Genomic DNA, 17,152 nt, shown 5'->3' with positions numbered 1-17,152 from the left:
TACTGCTGTTAATAATTAACGTGCCTTTCACTTCAAAACCACGGCCTAGGTCATGGCAATCCATTTGTTGTTTCTATGTTATATTCATCGAGCACGGTTTGTGCACGGCTTTGCTCGCGGCTCAAATGTGGGCGATTTAACGACGTTTGATGAAAATGTAACGTTTGTGTTTTTGCATATGCACAAATGTGATCCAGTAATGCCCTTCTAAAGTGGGAATGGTGTGTACCTGATATGATTCACACAGATAATAACAACAATCTGGTTAGTCTGTGCTGTGTCTGATAATGTGATTATAGAGCTGGTGATGTCTGAATCTGTGGACAGATATTTTTACGTACTGGACTTTTACATTGAGCAGGTAGAGAGAATAGAGAAAGAGAAAGAGAAGGATAAGGAGAGAGTAAATAGAGAGAGAGGGGGCGAGAGTAGACAGAGAACGAGAGAGTGAGAGAGAGGGAGAGAGTTTTCCTTCCTGCATTAGCATTTGTTTGGCCCCATGCCTGTGGGGTGATAGGATTAAAGTGTCTTTAAACATGACCCCTGTCCTCTATTCTGATATTAACAGGATAGACAGTCCCCTCGCTGCAAGCCAAGGTCACTTTTAAACAATGTTTAGAAAAACCCATGTAAACCCAGCCCTAGCTGCCGGGGGGTCCAGTAGATTGTGTTGCTGTTGCATCAATATGGAGGTGATGCAACACCACAAAATGAAAACTGTAATAGCTGAAAAACTATCTCACTGTTTAACATTAACAACAGCAACAAAAACCAAGTTAAAAGGGAATTATTGAGGATTGTTATGGTTGGAATGTTTCGTAGCCCCCCTACCTACCTCACCTGCTCTAGCTCACTATGTGGAACCCCACTGTGCTGAAATGAACTGCGCTCCATTGTTTGCTCCCTGCTGTGTACTAACTCAGATCCAAACCCCCCCGCCCCAACACACACACACACACACACACACACACACACATGAACATGCACACATACACGCACATGCACGCACACATACACACAAGCCCACAAACACACACCTCATCAATATGCATGGCCATGCACAGATGTCTGCACTGAGGAATTAAATGTAATGCAGCAAAACCGGAGCTTTTGAATCTGGTGTAATCACAGGAAAAAGCATTGTGAACCAGATAAAGCCTGTGTTTGCATCAGTGAGGGATATCCATTTATCTGTGAATTAACACCCAGCCTGCAGTTCATTATGCCCACACACACACACACACACACACACGCACGCACGCACGCACACACACACCACGCACGCACGCGCACGCACACACACACGCACACACCACACACAAACACGCATGCATGCACACACACACACACACACGCGCACACACGTACGCAGCACACACACACACACACCACACACACACACACACACACAGACACAGGGGCAGAAAGGGCAAGGCTTTTGAGTGACATACAGAGTGAATGACAAAGTGACTCATCTAATAAAACCACAAGCACATTTATTCGTGGCAGTCCATATTCTCTCTCTGTGGGGTCAAAAATCAGTCATTAACCTCTGTCTCTCTCTCTTTTCCTTTAACTCTCAAAGTACCTCACCCTCTCCCTTTCATCCTCGCTGTCTCTCTCTCTATCTCCCTCTTTCCCACACTCTGTCTGCCTCTGTCTCTCTCTCTATCTGCCTCTTTCCCACACTCTGTCTGCCTCTGTCTCTCTCTATCTGCCTCTTTCCCACACTCTCTGCCTCTGTCTCTCTCGCTCTTCCTTTATCTCTCAGACTTCTCACCCTCTCCCTTTCTCTCTCTCTCTCTCCATCTCTCTTTCTTTCTCCCACACTCTCTCTCTCGCTCTCTATCTATCTTTCTCTCTCCATCTCTCTCTTTCTCCCACTCTCTCACTCTCTGTCACACATCTCCTAGCACCTGCCCCCACGCCCACCCCCCAGCGTCTTGCGGTATTGTTTTGAATAATGATATCTGAAACCCTCCCACACACATGGTCACATGGCTGAGTTCACTTGACAGATTGTCATCAGAATACAGTAATGGGATTTTTTTTTAAACCAAGCATCTGGTTGGTCACGACTGCAGGGGAGAGATTGACAACCCTTAGGAGGGAGATGTTGAGTAATGGGACGCTTGGACAAGATGTGGAACATCAGTCTAGTCTCAAAACAGATGACTAGTGACTTACTCCATAAGAGCTAAAGAGATCAGAGTTCTGATTGTTTGACGTGTAAAATACAAAGGTATTTTTTACTTGTCAATATGGGATCTCTAAAAAGATTAAGGTTCCTGATGATTATAAGAACAGTACATTCTCAAGTGACAATTATTTATGTATTTCTCTCCCAGGTGCTCCAGTGGAGGTGAGGGAATGCAGATTCCCCGGTCGTCCCAGAGGAGGAGTGAGCTTGTGTGTAGGAACCCCTTCCACTGCTGATCCCCTTCCTCCACCACTCTCCCCTCCCTCCCTCCACCCAACCCTCTCTCCCTCACTCCCTCCCTCCCTCCCTCCCTCCACCACCCCTCCCTCCCTCCTTCCACCCCTGTCTCCCTTCCTTCCTCACTACACCCCTACCTCCCTCCACCCCTCCCTCACTCCCTCCCTCCCTCGCTCCCTCAATCTCTGATGGCTCTATGGGGCTTCCTCAGTGTCAGCCTGCACTGCTGGGTCTGGCTCTGGGCCGGGGCCCCTGTGTCGACCAGCTTGCCCCACGACCGCCCCGGAGGGCCCCTGGACTGGCTGCTGTCCGACAAGGGCCCCTTCCACCACTCCCAGGAGTACACAGACTTCGTTGAGAGGAACCGGCAGGGCTTCTCCACCCGCTACAAGATATACCGGTGAGTTGTTTAGCAGGGCTTGTACATGGGGCAGTATATCCCAAACTCGGTCCTCGTGTTGGTTTTTGCCCTAACACTACACAGCTTATTCAAATTATCCAAGCTTGATTATTAGTTGATTATTTGAATCAGCTGTGTAGTGCTAGGGCAAAAACCAACACGTGCACCCCAGGGGTCCCGAGGACCGAGTTTAGGAAACCTTGACGTAGGGGGTTTACAGGTAAACAGGTGAGTCTCATAGCAGTGTTCTTTTCAGAGATATACAGAAGAGTCAGACCACAGGTAGTCTAGATTAGGATTAGACTGCCTACCAACGCGTTGGTACTTCAAAGCAGGCTGAATGTTATATCCACTATCAAATTGCTAAAGCACGTTCATTGTCATGTGGGGCTTAAAGTCGTGGAGTAAATACCACTGGAAGGAAGGCCTTGAAAAGAGATGTGGAAAGTCCTCACCTCACCCCTTCTAGGATGGTCTAGTAGAAATCATAATGAATTGAAGGAACTGTAATTAAGTCAACTAAGGTGAAGTAAATAAATGGCCTTGGAGGAGGAGAGGAGGGAAAAACGTACATTTTTAAAGCAAGTACTCTAGAATTACAAAATGGCACCTACTTGTGTAGCTATTTTGGTTATTTCTTAATCTATGCATCTACTATTTTAGCTGTTTTGTATCTACAGTATGCACCTAGGCACCTACATAATATAGCTATTGTGGGAAATAGTACAGTTAAATGATTTGAGTGTATCAAGGCAATTACAAGCAAATGGCCATATGCATATTCTGATATCTGTTCAGGTAAAATATGTTGATTATTGTAGTGTAGGGGGGAAAACGTATGATTTGTCATAAAGTTGTACACATTTTCACATATTGGCTCGTGATATAAAATTAGTGGAAAGTGTGTCATATCCTGTCAGTTATGGCTTGGAAAGGTATTGAACACGCACCGGGAAACCGCAGATGGGACTCTGACATCTATGGATTTGTGCTGGGTGTTTTATGGGCTATGGTGATCGGCTTCCCGCGTTAAAGCGTTTTAATATTTCTCCTCTGGCTAGTGGAAGCCCATCACAGCTCTGGGGCCTGAGCTTCATTGGCGGTAAGATTAATAGTCTTATCATGTGGCCAAGTGATTAGTGGGCTCTTAATACTTATTACTCTGCATTATCACACAGTCCCCTGAGAGGCTACTGTCAGCTGCAAGGTTGTGTCTGAGGTGCGCTAGATTACAACCAGCCCTTGATTAACAATAATATTATTAAAGCCCTTTCATTGGCTGGTAGAAATGCTGAGCACTGTATTTTATGTCATAAACCAGGTTTCCATCCAACCTTTTTATGTGAGTAAAGTACATGTCGAATAAAAAATATCACGATAGGCCTGATGGAAACAGTCGGTAAACCTTCTAAATGTCTACAAAACAAAATACGCTAGACAAGGTGGGATCTTTTTGTGTCGGTAAAATTAATGATGCGAGAAATGGCGGTGGAAACACATTTATGTGCAAATATTGATATAATAACCATCATATCGAAGTAAACTTGGAGTCACGCGATGATATGTTCTGTGATCCTACCACTACGACTCGGGAAAGCATGCAGTTTATTAGTCTATAGTTGAAATAAGTTATGATGAACTTCACAGGGTGGTGAAAGTGCACGGTGATGAGCTTGATGCTCCTTTCCAATAAATATCGAGGGTCTTATTCTGTTGACATGATGATCGATGCTTGGCTGCCGTTTGACAATAAAAAATGATTTTGCTATTTTGTCCATAATAGGAATCTCCTCATGTAGGTAGCCTACCCGCACTGTCTGTGAGCTGTTGGCAAGAGCGCACGTGCAAAGACCAGAGTTGGGACATTTTTTATAACCCAAAATGTTTTGAGATAAAACGATCAGTCTAGATTTTTATCGGTACATGGGAATTTAAACGCAAAAGTAATTTTTATGTGCATTATGTCATCATGCACAGCTTTTTATCCGCAACAAGTTAATTTGATGGAAACATATCTCTGGTGGGAAAATGCGCATATATGTTTTATGCATATTTTAGAATATCGCCAATTGGATGGTAACCTAACAAATTACTAATTTGTATTAATCGACCAGACAATATTTGCTCTGAGATGACAACTGCTAATAGGGACATCATAGACATAGAATCACTTGACCATATTTCTATGGGGGCATATAGGGATAATTCAAGGTAATTGTATCTGTTACAGGCTTTGGCCTCGTAACAGTATCTTACATAAGGACTGCATCAAGTTATACAATGTTCCCTTAAAATCAACAGCTTTAATGGTACAAGACGACAGCCTACTGGGAACAGACGTCAGCTCAATATCTATTCCACTTTGGTTCAGCTTAATTCCATTGAAATTACGTGGAAACAACATTGATTCAACCAGTGTGCCCAGTGGGAGGCAACTATACTGCAGGTTTTTACAGTAGGAGGAAAGGTAGTAAATTAATCCACCGCGCTTTCTCATCCCTCAAACTTCCCCAGGCGATCTCAACACATCAACAATGGTTCCCAGTGACAAAACTACTATCTATCAAAAGCTATCAAATAGAATAGAATCCTGTAGAATTGCTTTGCCAACTTTGCCAGACAACTTTGGTTTTACTGTGGCATTGTGTGGTAGCCATTTTGTATTAAAATGCATGCAGGTGGTACTAATTGTATCTGTTAATATGAGAAGGTATTGTGGCGTGCTCACATGCATATATCCAATATGTCCACTCTGTTGCCAATTCCCAGTGATAGTGGCATTGTCAAACAGTCCACCACACAGGTTGTTTGTTTCAAATTACCTCTCATATCTGACAATCTATTCCCTTTCCCATTACACATAATTTCACAGCAAAACAGACATGAGGAGATGGAAAGTGACATTATTTTCCAGCCCAGCTTTGCTCCTGCAGAGTTTTGGATCTCTGCTAATTCTCATAATCCTCACTGACAGAGAGAAGATGAATTACCACAAGTGGGTGCTTCTAGTTACAATGGCGGCATGTTACTATGCCATCATTGCAGTAATGAAATCGCACCATCTCATCCCTCTTTCAATTTTCCACCTCTCTTCTTGATTGAATTTGAAAGAATTTTAATGCGTCCTCCAACAGGAAATGGAGGCTGTTTTCCTGTTTGGGGAATCACTCAGTGTTTTGGCGAGTGCTACAGCGTTTCCCTCAGTCAACATGAGTAGAGATGGGGTGCCGCTGCACCACCTGTCCTAGGCAACCATTGCCAAATGACAGTTGCCATAGACACCAGGGTGTAGGAAACTGTAGGCTACGCTTGTGTAGCTCTCGTGTTTTTGACATATTGGATTTGAGTAACATAAGTGAGTGTTGGAGCCAAATCGCATAGAGAAGTTCACAGGATGAATGCCGTATTTCTGTACGGCTGCAATGCATCATATTTGAGAATGTATTTTGGAAACCTTAAAAAGGCCTTGATCGGTGTTACAGTTGCCTTCTTATTCCAAACTCAGAGAAAAGCAATGTATCCCAGTTCTCTGAAATCTCCATTACCAGAAATAGTCCAACAGAGAGATGTGTGAAAATGAATTAATGATATCTCAAATGAAACGAAGGTAGCTACGTACAGCAGTGGAGGCTGCTGAGGGGAGGACGGCTCATAATAATGGCTGGAACGGAGCAAATGGAATGGCATGTGTTTGATGTATTTGATACCATTCCACTTATTCTGCTCCAGCCATTACCACGAGCCTGTCCTCCCCAATTAAGGTGCCCCCAACCTCATGTGACGTACAGTGATGAGAGACAGATAAGAAGACTAGCTGCATGGTGTAGTCTAAGGAAAGACTGCAGAACCCCGAAAACTGCTGCCGTATGGCGGGTTTAAGATAAGACAAGCCCAGCTTATCACAGTCAACGATAACTGGAGAAACGAACGACATAATGGATTTGAGGCTACACTTTCCTTACCTGTTCCCTTGCTCCCTCGCTCCTCTCAGTCTCCTCTCTCTCCTCTCTCTCTATCTCTCTCTCTCCTCTCTCGCTCTCCTCTCTCCCTCTCTCCTCTCTCTCTCTCCTCTCTCTCTCTCTCTCTCATCTCCCCTTTCTCTCTCCTCTCTTGCTCCTTTCTCGCTCCTTACGTGCAATGCCTTTGAACTGCCGATGCTCAGCTCTCATATAGCAAAGCAAGGTAGAACTGGTGAGGAATGCTATGGTGGCCCAGTTGAAGAGGTAATTTATATGTATGGAGTGAAAAGAGGTCAGGATTTATGGTTATGCTAGTTGTAAGTGACCGACAAATTACTCAAGGGACATGTCTAAAAGTAGGAGTATATGAGTGTGCATACATTCATTACTCTGTATGTTTCATATATGGATTTCAGAAAGCTTTCACATAAGTGGATTAGGCACACTAACATCACACAAATTAAACTAATTGCTACATTTTCACTAGCTGTATGAGAACAGACATGAAAGTATTTGACAATTTTCCACATTGCCCTATATGATCCTTAAGAAGAAGCTTTTCATCATTACTCCTACTTTAATGTGATATATCTCCTATCAAAAGCCACCCCCCTCCTCCATCCATCACCTACAGCACAGGTTGGCCAACCTATTCTGATTACAGCAGACAAGCCTCCAATTCACAGCACAGTGCATCATTTAGTGGTAACTCGCACCTGTGAGGTTAGTTAGAGAGTGTGTGTGTGTTTGTGTGTGTGTGTTGGAGAAAAGAGAAATACATATGGTGATAGGAGAGAGAGAGAGAGAGAGAGAGAGAGAGAGAGAGAGAGAGAGAGAGAGAGAGAGAGAGAGAGGGGGGGGTGGGCAGAAAGGATAAAAAAACAGGCAAGAAGAAAGGCCTGAGCTTTCTATATCCAGCATCAGGATGTAAAATATTGCACATCATTTCTTCTACATTACATTGCTTCTAGTGTAGCCTCCAGCTAACTGACTCAGACAGAGCATGTTAATTTCGACCCACCTCACAGAAATATTATCTGAACCTGTCAGAGCCAATTAAAACCGAACCAGCGTTTAGATACTGTAATTATTTAAACACAGGGGATTACCGCAAACAAAGTCTTTCAAGGCGTAACAATGCTCCCGTCTTTAAGGTTGCATACAGAATAACTTAGTAATGTTTGTCAATGTAAACAGAAGATGTCAAAGCTACAGACACTGATGAGAAATCAGAACTTTACAGCTGCCTCCAGCATTTCCTTTTCTTTCCGTCGCTTTACTTTCTTTCCTCATTATGAGTTGTATTGAGTGTCAGAGATTCGCCGCTGTCTATGGGTTTCTCTGTCACTGCACATTTCGATGATGATGTGTTTATTAAGGAGAGCACCTGTCAGCTGCACACTCTGAGAGCATTCTCCTCCCCAGCTACATTCATCTTCCAAATGGTACCTGCTCTGGATCTCTCTGTCCATCTCTCTCTCTCTCTTTCTCTCTCTCTCTCTCTCTCTCCCATCTCTCCCATCTCTCCATCAGAACTTCAAGCTAAGGATGCAGTGAGGAGGTGCGGTTGATGGATGCCCCCGTAAACTCACCTCTCCCCTACCCTTCTGCCAGACAGACAGGACAGAACGACAGAAAACCATTAATACCATCACATCATCAGTGAGCCTTATTTACCAAACAGTTTTCAATGGCGTTTAAAGTCTTCTCCTTTCCAGAGAGTTTGGGAGATGGAAGGTGAATAACCTGGCTGTTGAGAGGAGAGACTTCCTGGAGTCGTCGTTGCCCCTGACGCCAGAGTTCATCCGTAACATCCGTCTCCTGGGTCGGAGACCCACCACCCAGCTCATCACTGATAACCTGATAAGGAAGTATGGGACACACTTCCTGCTGTCGGCCACGCTGGGAGGTAAACACACCACTGTGTCTAAAATGGCACCCTATTCCCTATATAGTGCACTAAGTTTGAACGGGGGACTCTGTGGGAATGATGGAGTAGGTCAGGAGTTGTTTTTGATTTAACCAACCTGGAAGACCAGGTGTGTGGAATTTAGTCAATCACTGAACTGATCAATTAGCTAAAAATCCTGCAGTACCTGCGGCACACGAGGAACAGGGTTGCTTACCCCTGGAGTAGGTAGTAGGAGTTGACCCCTATTCACTGATACAGGGTCATATTTTTTCGTCCCCCTAATGGTTAGTATAAGGGGGTATGGTAGTCTAATAATCTGTCAGTTATCTGTTTTTGTGAAGTCCCAATACCACCAAAATGCTGATGTTAATTCTACTGAGGGAAGGACATGTGCATGACTTCTAGGCAAATATGGGTACAGCAGCCTATATGAATTTAGTAGAATACCTTTCACAAATATGTTTTTGTCTACATCAAATCAAATCAAATGTTATTTGTCACATGCGCCGAATACAATAGGTGTAGACCTCACCGTGAAATGCTTACTTACAAGCCCTCAACCAACAATGCAGTTCAAGAAATAGAGTTAAGAAAATATTTGCTAAATAAACTAAAGTAAAAAAATAAATAAAAAGTAACACAATAAGATTACATAACAATAACGAGGCTACATACAGGGGGTACCAGTACCGTGTCAATGTGCGGGGGTACAGGTTAGTCGAGGTAATTTGTACATGTAGGTAGGGGTAAAGTGACTATGCATAGACAATAAACAGCGAGTAGCAGCAGTGTAAAAACAAATAGGGGGGGGTCAATGTAAATAGTCCGGGTGGCCATTTGATTAATTGTTCAGCCGTCTTATGGCTTGGGGGTAGAAGCTGTTAAGGAGTCTTTTGGACCTAGACTTGGCGCTCTGGTACCGCTTGCCGTGCGGTAGCAGAGAGAACAGTCTATGACTTGGGTGACTGGATTCTTTGACAATTTTTGACACCGCCTAGTATGTAGGTCCTGGATGGCAGGAAGCTTGGCCCCAGTGATATATTGGGCCGTACGCACTACCCTCTGTAGTGTCATACTGTCGGATGCCGAGCAGTTGCAGTACCAGGCAGTGATGCAACTGGTCAGGATGCTCATGATCGTGCAGCTGTATAACTTTTTGAGGATCTGGGGACCCATGCCAAATCTTTTCAGTCTCCTGAGGGGAAAAGGTGTTGTCATGGCCCTCTTCACTACTGTTTTGGTGTGTTTGGACCAGGATAGTTTGTTGGTGATATGGACACCAAGGAACTTGAAACTCTCGAACACTCCACTACAGCCCGTCAATGTTAATGGGGGCCTGTTCGGCCCTCCTTTTCCTGTATTCCACGATCATCTCCTTTGTCTTGCTCACATTGAGGGAGAGGTTGTTGTCCTGGCACCACACTGCCAGGTCTCTGACCTCCTCCCTGTAGGCTGTCTCATCGTTGTCGGTGATCAGGCCTACAATCTGGCCCCGCGGCCTTGTGAATGACCAGTTTAAAGGTCTTGCTCACATCGGCTACGGAATGCGTGATCACACAGTCGTCTGGAATAGCTGGTGCTCTCATGCATGCTTCAGTTTGGTTGCCTCGAAGCGAGCATAAAAGGGATTTAGCTCGTCTCGTAGGCTCGCATCACTGGGCAGCTCGCGGCTGGGTTTCCCTTTGTAGTCCATAATAGTTTGCAAGCCCTGCCACATCCGACGAGCGTCAGAGCCGGTGTAGTAGGATTCAATCTTAGTCCTGTATTGACGCTTTGCCTGTTTGATGGTTCTTCGGAGGGCATAGCGGGATTTCTTATAAGCGTCCGGATTAGTGTCCCGCTCCTTGAAAGCGGCAGCTCTAGCCTTTAGCATGGTCGGATGTTGCCTGTAATCAATGGCTTCTGGTTGGGATATGTACGTACGGTCACTGTGGGGACGACGTCGTCGATGCACTTATTGATGAAGCCGGAGACTGAGGTGGTATACTCCTCAATGCCATTGGATGAATCACGGAACATATTCCAGTCTGTGCTAGCAAAACAGTCCTGTAGCATAGCATCCGCGTCATCTGACCACTTCCGTATTGAGCGAGTCACCGGTACTTCCTGCTTTAGTTTTTCCTTGTAAGCAGAAATCAGGAGGATAAAATTATGGTCAGATTTGCCAAATGGAGGGTGAGGGAGAGCTTTGTATGCATCTCTGTGTGTGGAGTAAAAGTGGTCTAGAGTTTTTTTTCCTCTGGTTGCACATGTGACATGCTGGTAGAAATGAGGCAAAACAGATTTAAGTTTTTCTGCATTAAAGTCCCCGGCCACTAGGAGCGCCGCTTCTGGATGAGCATTTTCTTGTTTGCTTATGGCCTTATACAGCTTGTTGAGTGCAGTCTTAAGCATCGGTTTGTGGTGGTAAATAGATGGCTACGAATAATATAGAGGTACTCTACCTCAGGCGAGCAATACCTCGAGATTTCTTTAAAATTAGACATCGCGCACCAGCTGTTATTGACAAATAGACACACACCCCCGCCCCTCGTCTTACCAGACGTAGCTGCTCTGTCCTGCCGATGCACGGAAATCCCAGCCAGCTCTATATTATCTGTGTCGTCGTTCAGCCACGACTCGGTGAAACATAAGATATTACCTTTTTTAATGTCCCGTTGGTAGGATAGTTTACACCATAGATCATCCAGTTTGTTTTCTGGTGATTGCACGTTGGCCAATAAAACCGATGGTAGTGGCGATTTACTCACTCGCCTACGAATGCTCACAAGGGACCCCGACCTTTTCCCCTTGTATCTCTGTCTTTTCTTCACGCGAATGACGGGAATTTGGGCCTGGTCTCCGGGAAGCAGTATATCCTTCGCGTCGGACTCATTAAAGAAAACATCTTTGTCCAGTTCGTGGTGAGTAATCGCTGTTCTGATGTCTAGAAGCTCTTTTCGGTCATAAGAGATGGTAGCAGCAACTTTATGTACAAAATAAGTTACAAACAATGCGAAAGAACAAACAAAATAGCACAGTTGGTTAGGAGCCCGTAAAATGGCAGCCATCCCCACCGGCGCCATTATAATAATGACAGCCCATGTAAAAACCTCAGTACATGTACATGTACTGTATAACCCTCAGCTACACAGTCATTCCCCAGTGCTTTTGATAGGCATGTGGACAACGCCGTGAGGGTGGTTGCTCTTAACAGAAGAGAATCTCATTTCAGCTATAAAGCCCTGTGCATGTCGGGGAAAGCAAGGGAATGGGTTTCCTGTTGGAAAGCAACACTTGTCGATTACCTCAGCCGGGCTCATGGAAAGGTCGCAGTTATGAGTGGCCACGCACCCACCCACACACACACACACACACACACACACACACACACACACACACACACACACACACACAGCTGCACCAGCTGATGCGATGCAACCTCAATGCTCTTGCACACAACCAATTCAGAGTAGTTCTGTTTGAGGAGAGGAAGATGAGGAGCTGTTGCTTGGCCATGAGCCAGAGATGTGCTGCTGGCTGCTGAATGGGGTTATAAATGGATAAATTACATGGGGATTTAAGGGCCCCTTTCTGTAGCGGAGGAAGAACACAAAACACGGACTACCATTGATGATATGATACCCTGCCTTATGGTTGAATCTGGATGTATATTTGTTCATATTCTACCAAATAGCACATGGTTAATAGTCATAATAGCTGGCAGTGAATAATACACTATATTATTCCTATTGTTTGCCTTACTACTAAAACTGGGTAGCTGTTGATGATATAGTTCAGAGACACTCTAAATAATGTAAACTGACATTTGTATAGATTATTAAAACCATGTTAGCCAGCAAACGTTCTCCCAACAGTTGAAAAAAAAGACTGTTTAAACAGCGTCAGCAAACATTGTCGTAACACTGTCTTTCTGTTTGCAGGGGAAGAGGCCTTAACGATATTTGTGGACAAGAGGAAGCTGAGTAAGAAGGCGGAGGTGAGCGACTACTCTGGCTCTGGCAACTCGTCCAGCGTAACTCTGGAGGCCCTGCACCAGCTGGCTGCCTCCTACTTCATAGACAGAGAGAGCACCCTGCGCAAGCTGCACCACATCCAGATAGCATCCACAGCCATTAAGGTACACACACAAACACACACACACACACACAAGCACACACCAGACACACACACACACAAACGCTCACACTCCGCACACACATACACACATGCACACATGCACACACACTGACCTTCCATCAAACTTGAAACTTCATGCAATCAGACTTGTTCAAGTGGAGCAGCACAGTTGGTTAGCTGATTAGAGATCCTGGAATGCCCCTTGTAAGAAGTGTCAGCTTGTCAGGTTGTGAAGAGAAAGGAGTGTTGATCAGTAGGTGGTGGATTTCCAGGGCCAGGCATTGACATAGCTCATCTGAACTGAGTAGGTGTTGGGATGAATGTGATGACATCCAGGACATACCAGTAGGTTACTGCAATGTTGTGTGAATAAAGAAAGTGATATAAATACCTCATTTTACATGACATTTTAGTCATTTAGCAGACGCTCTTATCCAGAGCGACTTACAGTTAGTGAGTGCATACATTTTCATACTTGCACTGTTAGTGCAACATTTCGACAGGATGGATTTTGTCAGGCTGAACTAAAGCGTGCAAATGTTTATGTTTCTTTATTATGCCTTTTTTTCCCCTGCACCTGGAAAGTTGTTGGATGTGCACACACCCCTTTTGAAAATAGGAAAGTGAACCTTTCAGATCCTTCATGTTGCTATATAGTGACAGTCACATCTGTGTGTGGCATCCGGCCCCTCTGAATTTGTCGGAGCAAACTATGAATAACAACTATCAAAGCTCTGTACTCCCTCAACCACAAGGCTGTGTGGGAGGTCGGACATTTCTATCACAGCAGAGGTATCTAGTCACTACTCAGAAAGCAAGACGTGCTGCTTTGTCTGTTCTGTTGGGAGTAACTTTTGTAGTGTGTGTGTATGTGTGGGTGTGTGTGTGAGCGCCAGCTTTAATGTTTCAAAGGCAGAGATGTGTTGAGAGTGACAGGTGAGAGCAGAGAGGCAGAGAGGTTGAGCAGCTCCATCAGTGAAGCAGAGTGAATCACAGAGAGGGATGGAGGGAGGGAGGCGGTGGAGGGATTCTTCAGCACACGCATCATTTCCACAGGGCGTCAACCCCCGCGCCACCGGAACAGACACAACCAAGAGCTCCACCATGTGAATGTGAATTGGACGGGGGAAGGTGGAGGATAGCAGATGAGGCTGCCGATGCATCCGCTGCCTCTCCCCATGGCCGTATAGAGGAAAAATGTGGGAGCTAATTTCAGTGGAAAAGTCTGTTAGTGCTCTGGTGTGCTGGGGGTTTGCTGTGGAAATCATCTCCCTCTTAAAGAGGTCACGGTGCGGCCTGCTACCTCGCTACCTCTGTTCAGAGAAGGTTGTTGCTATAACGAGTAATGACTCAAGCTGTTACCAGAGCGGCAGGGATCATTTTTGTTATGATTTGACAATTTCCCTGATGTTGATATCCCCACCTAACCAATGCGATGGTTGGCAGTGTGTCTGCAGAATGATGAACAATGATAGAAAGTTTCTCAGCAGTGGGGCTCTCACAACACTGTGTGGATTCATATTTATTTCCACTCAGACAGTCCCAGTATTGGATTATGTTCCCATTATGGCAAAATTGCATTTTTTTATGTTTCCACCCCGGTACTCAATCGATTGTTGTCTGAGTTATCACAGGGGCACTGTATCCAGCAGTCTTAAAGCTACAATCTGTACTTTTCATTTCCAGTCTAAAGTCCTGCCCCTCCACTTGCCAATGTAACTGCCACTGAGTTACCACATCATTTAAATAACTGCCTTTTAACTAATCTCTTCCTCCTGTTTTCTTCATCTAACTATCATAGACATATTACGTATGTACAGTACTATCTTAATTTGACCAGTTTCTCAGCTGGAAATGAATCCTGCAGCAACAGGACATTTGAATTATTATGTCCATTATAATGCATGGCCATTTTTGTAGGTGTTAATGCATTTTTAGTTAGGATAAATCAAGTCTGACATTTTAAAGTGGAAATTACAAACTTTAGAAGCATTTTTAAACCTCGAATACACTACAATTAGCATTTCTCTGCAACAACAGAGCATTTCTCCGCGTCAACACAGTGATCAAATTAAGATAGTACACCTGTATATCAATCATTTCACCCTAGTGGTCATGAAGAAAAGCAGAAGCAGAGAAGAAGGAAAATAAGCTTAACTGAGACTACTGGAACACAGTCTCTCTCTGTGTTCCATGTGAAACCCCTCCAGCAGCAGCAGCATATAGATACAGGTGGCCAATAATGTGCCATTAAGCATTTTGTAATATACCAGAATGTATCTGCAATGCAAAGCAGCTGCTATCCATAGAGGAAATTGAATGTCGTGCTCATCAGTCAACGTTGTGCCATATGGGCTATCATATGGCATATCAAATAATGCTCTGTATAGATTCAATATTCAAGTGTCCCGAAACTCTGCGTTGTTCCTCATTTCCTCACAGTCTTATCAGCAGTAAAATCCCATATTAAGGAAATTTGTGATTTACAATGTGCTGTTAATAATAATGGCAAAGTCATTGCATACAGATGGTCTCCCCTCTCTCTGATTTACACATTCTATTCATTTTCCCAGACACCCAGATTTTGCTCAGTTCAGGGTTTGATTGAAAAGCTCCAGAAGTTTCACCCTACACAGCATTAGCCTCAGGTCTCTCTTTAGTCTTTCCCTCTATCAGCACTTTGGGACTGTGTTTGATTGTGTAACTGATGGATTGACCCTTGATTTCTAGCCACATCCATCTGTCTCTCCGCCACTAACTGTCCTGTGACAGGCTAGACCTGGACACGTCTCTGGGCTGACGACACTGTCCCACTCCTACAAAGAGAGAAAAATGGCAATCAATTAGGAGCTTTCTATCAACAGAAGAGGACTGGAAAGAGATTTCATGTTGCAAGCGAGTGAGAATGGAAAGGATGGCAGAGACAGTTTGCCAGGGAAAGGTCAAGAGAAATGGCTCAGTTAATACGACAGAAAATACCTGCCATGGCTGTGTTGTTAGAAGCTCTCCTTCAACACCACTCTGATGTTTCTCTCTTTTTTGAGTGGGAGAGAATAAGAACAACACCGCTGCCATTTTCTCTGCGGGTGCATAAGAATACCTGTAACAAAGGAATGTATGTAATCGATTAAAGGCCCAGTGCAGTAAAAAACATGTGTTTCCTGTGTTTTATATATATTTCCACACTATGAGGTTGGAATAATACTGTGAAATTGTGAAAATGATGATAGTGCCCTTTTAGTGTAAGAACTGTTTGAAAAGCGCCTGCAATATCAGCCTCTTTTGGTAGGATAGAGGTTTGGCTGCCTGGTGACATCACCAGGCGGTAAATAAATTAATAGACCAATAAGAAAGAAAGTTCCATACCTCTCTGCCAATAACAGCTAGTTTTCTGTTTTTCCCTCCCTACCCAGAACACTCCCAGACAGGCCCAGCAAAATTATTGCTTGAGAAATTGCTTTTTACTAAGAAGCTATTTTTGTTCATTGTTTTACCATTTTAATTGAAAACAATCAAAGTAACTTAATTGTTACCCAGAAATGATTTGAAATTGAGATAAAATGGCTGCATTGGTCCTTTAAGTATTGCATGTGGGTGTAAGGAAGGAGAGAGAGAGAGCAGAGGAGAGGAGAGGGCGTACTGTACAGTCGTGGTCAAAAGTTTTGAGAATGACACAAATACTAATTCTGCTGCCTCAGTTTTGATGATGGCAATTTGCATATACTCCAGAATGTCATGAAGAGTGATCAGATGAATTGCAATTAATTGCAAAGTCCCTCTTTGCCATGAAAATGAACTTAGTCCAAAATAAACATTTCCACTGCATTTCAGCCCTGCCACAAAAGGACCAGCTGCCATCATGTCAGTGATTCTCTCGTTAAAACAGGTGAGAGTGTTGAAGAGGACAAGGCTGGAGATCACTCTGTCATGCTGATTGAGTTAGAATAACAGACTAGAAGCTTTAAAAGGAGGGTGGTGATTGAAATCATTGTTCTTCCTCTGTTAACCATGGTTACCTGCAAGGAAACACGTGCCGTCATCATTGCTTTGCACAAAAAGGGCTTCACAGGCAAGGATATTGCTGCTAGTAAGATTGCACCTAAATCAACCATTTATCGGATCATCAAGAACTTCAAGGAGAGAGGTTCAATTGTTGTGAAGAAGCTTCAGGGCGCCCAAGAAAGTCCAGCAAGCGCCAGGACCGTCTCCTAAAGTTGATTCAGCTGCGGGATCGGGGCACCACCAGTGCAGAGCTTGCTCAGGAATGGCAGCAGGCAGGTGTGAGTGCATCTGCACGCACAGTGAGGCGAAGACTTTTGGAGGAT

General features: G+C 44.3%; 1 protein-coding gene across 1 annotated transcript in view; it reads left to right on the top strand.

Moving 5' to 3' along the window:
- Positions 1-2,556: 2,556 nt before the first annotated feature.
- Positions 2,557-17,152, top strand: part of LOC121532971 (BMP/retinoic acid-inducible neural-specific protein 3) — a 44,264-nt gene continuing 29,668 nt past the window's right edge. Inside the window, exons 1-3 of the mRNA XM_041838749.2 lie at positions 2,557-2,837; positions 8,515-8,705; positions 12,632-12,828. Of these exons, the coding sequence (XP_041694683.1) occupies positions 2,626-2,837; positions 8,515-8,705; positions 12,632-12,828 (600 nt within the window). The 5' untranslated portion in view covers positions 2,557-2,625. The remainder of the gene's footprint in view (positions 2,838-8,514; positions 8,706-12,631; positions 12,829-17,152) is intronic.

Source organism: Coregonus clupeaformis, chromosome 20 (assembly GCF_020615455.1).
Source record: "Coregonus clupeaformis isolate EN_2021a chromosome 20, ASM2061545v1, whole genome shotgun sequence".
Classification (NCBI taxonomy): domain Eukaryota; kingdom Metazoa; phylum Chordata; class Actinopteri; order Salmoniformes; family Salmonidae; genus Coregonus; species Coregonus clupeaformis.
This window is presented reverse-complemented; position numbering and strand designations above follow the sequence as displayed.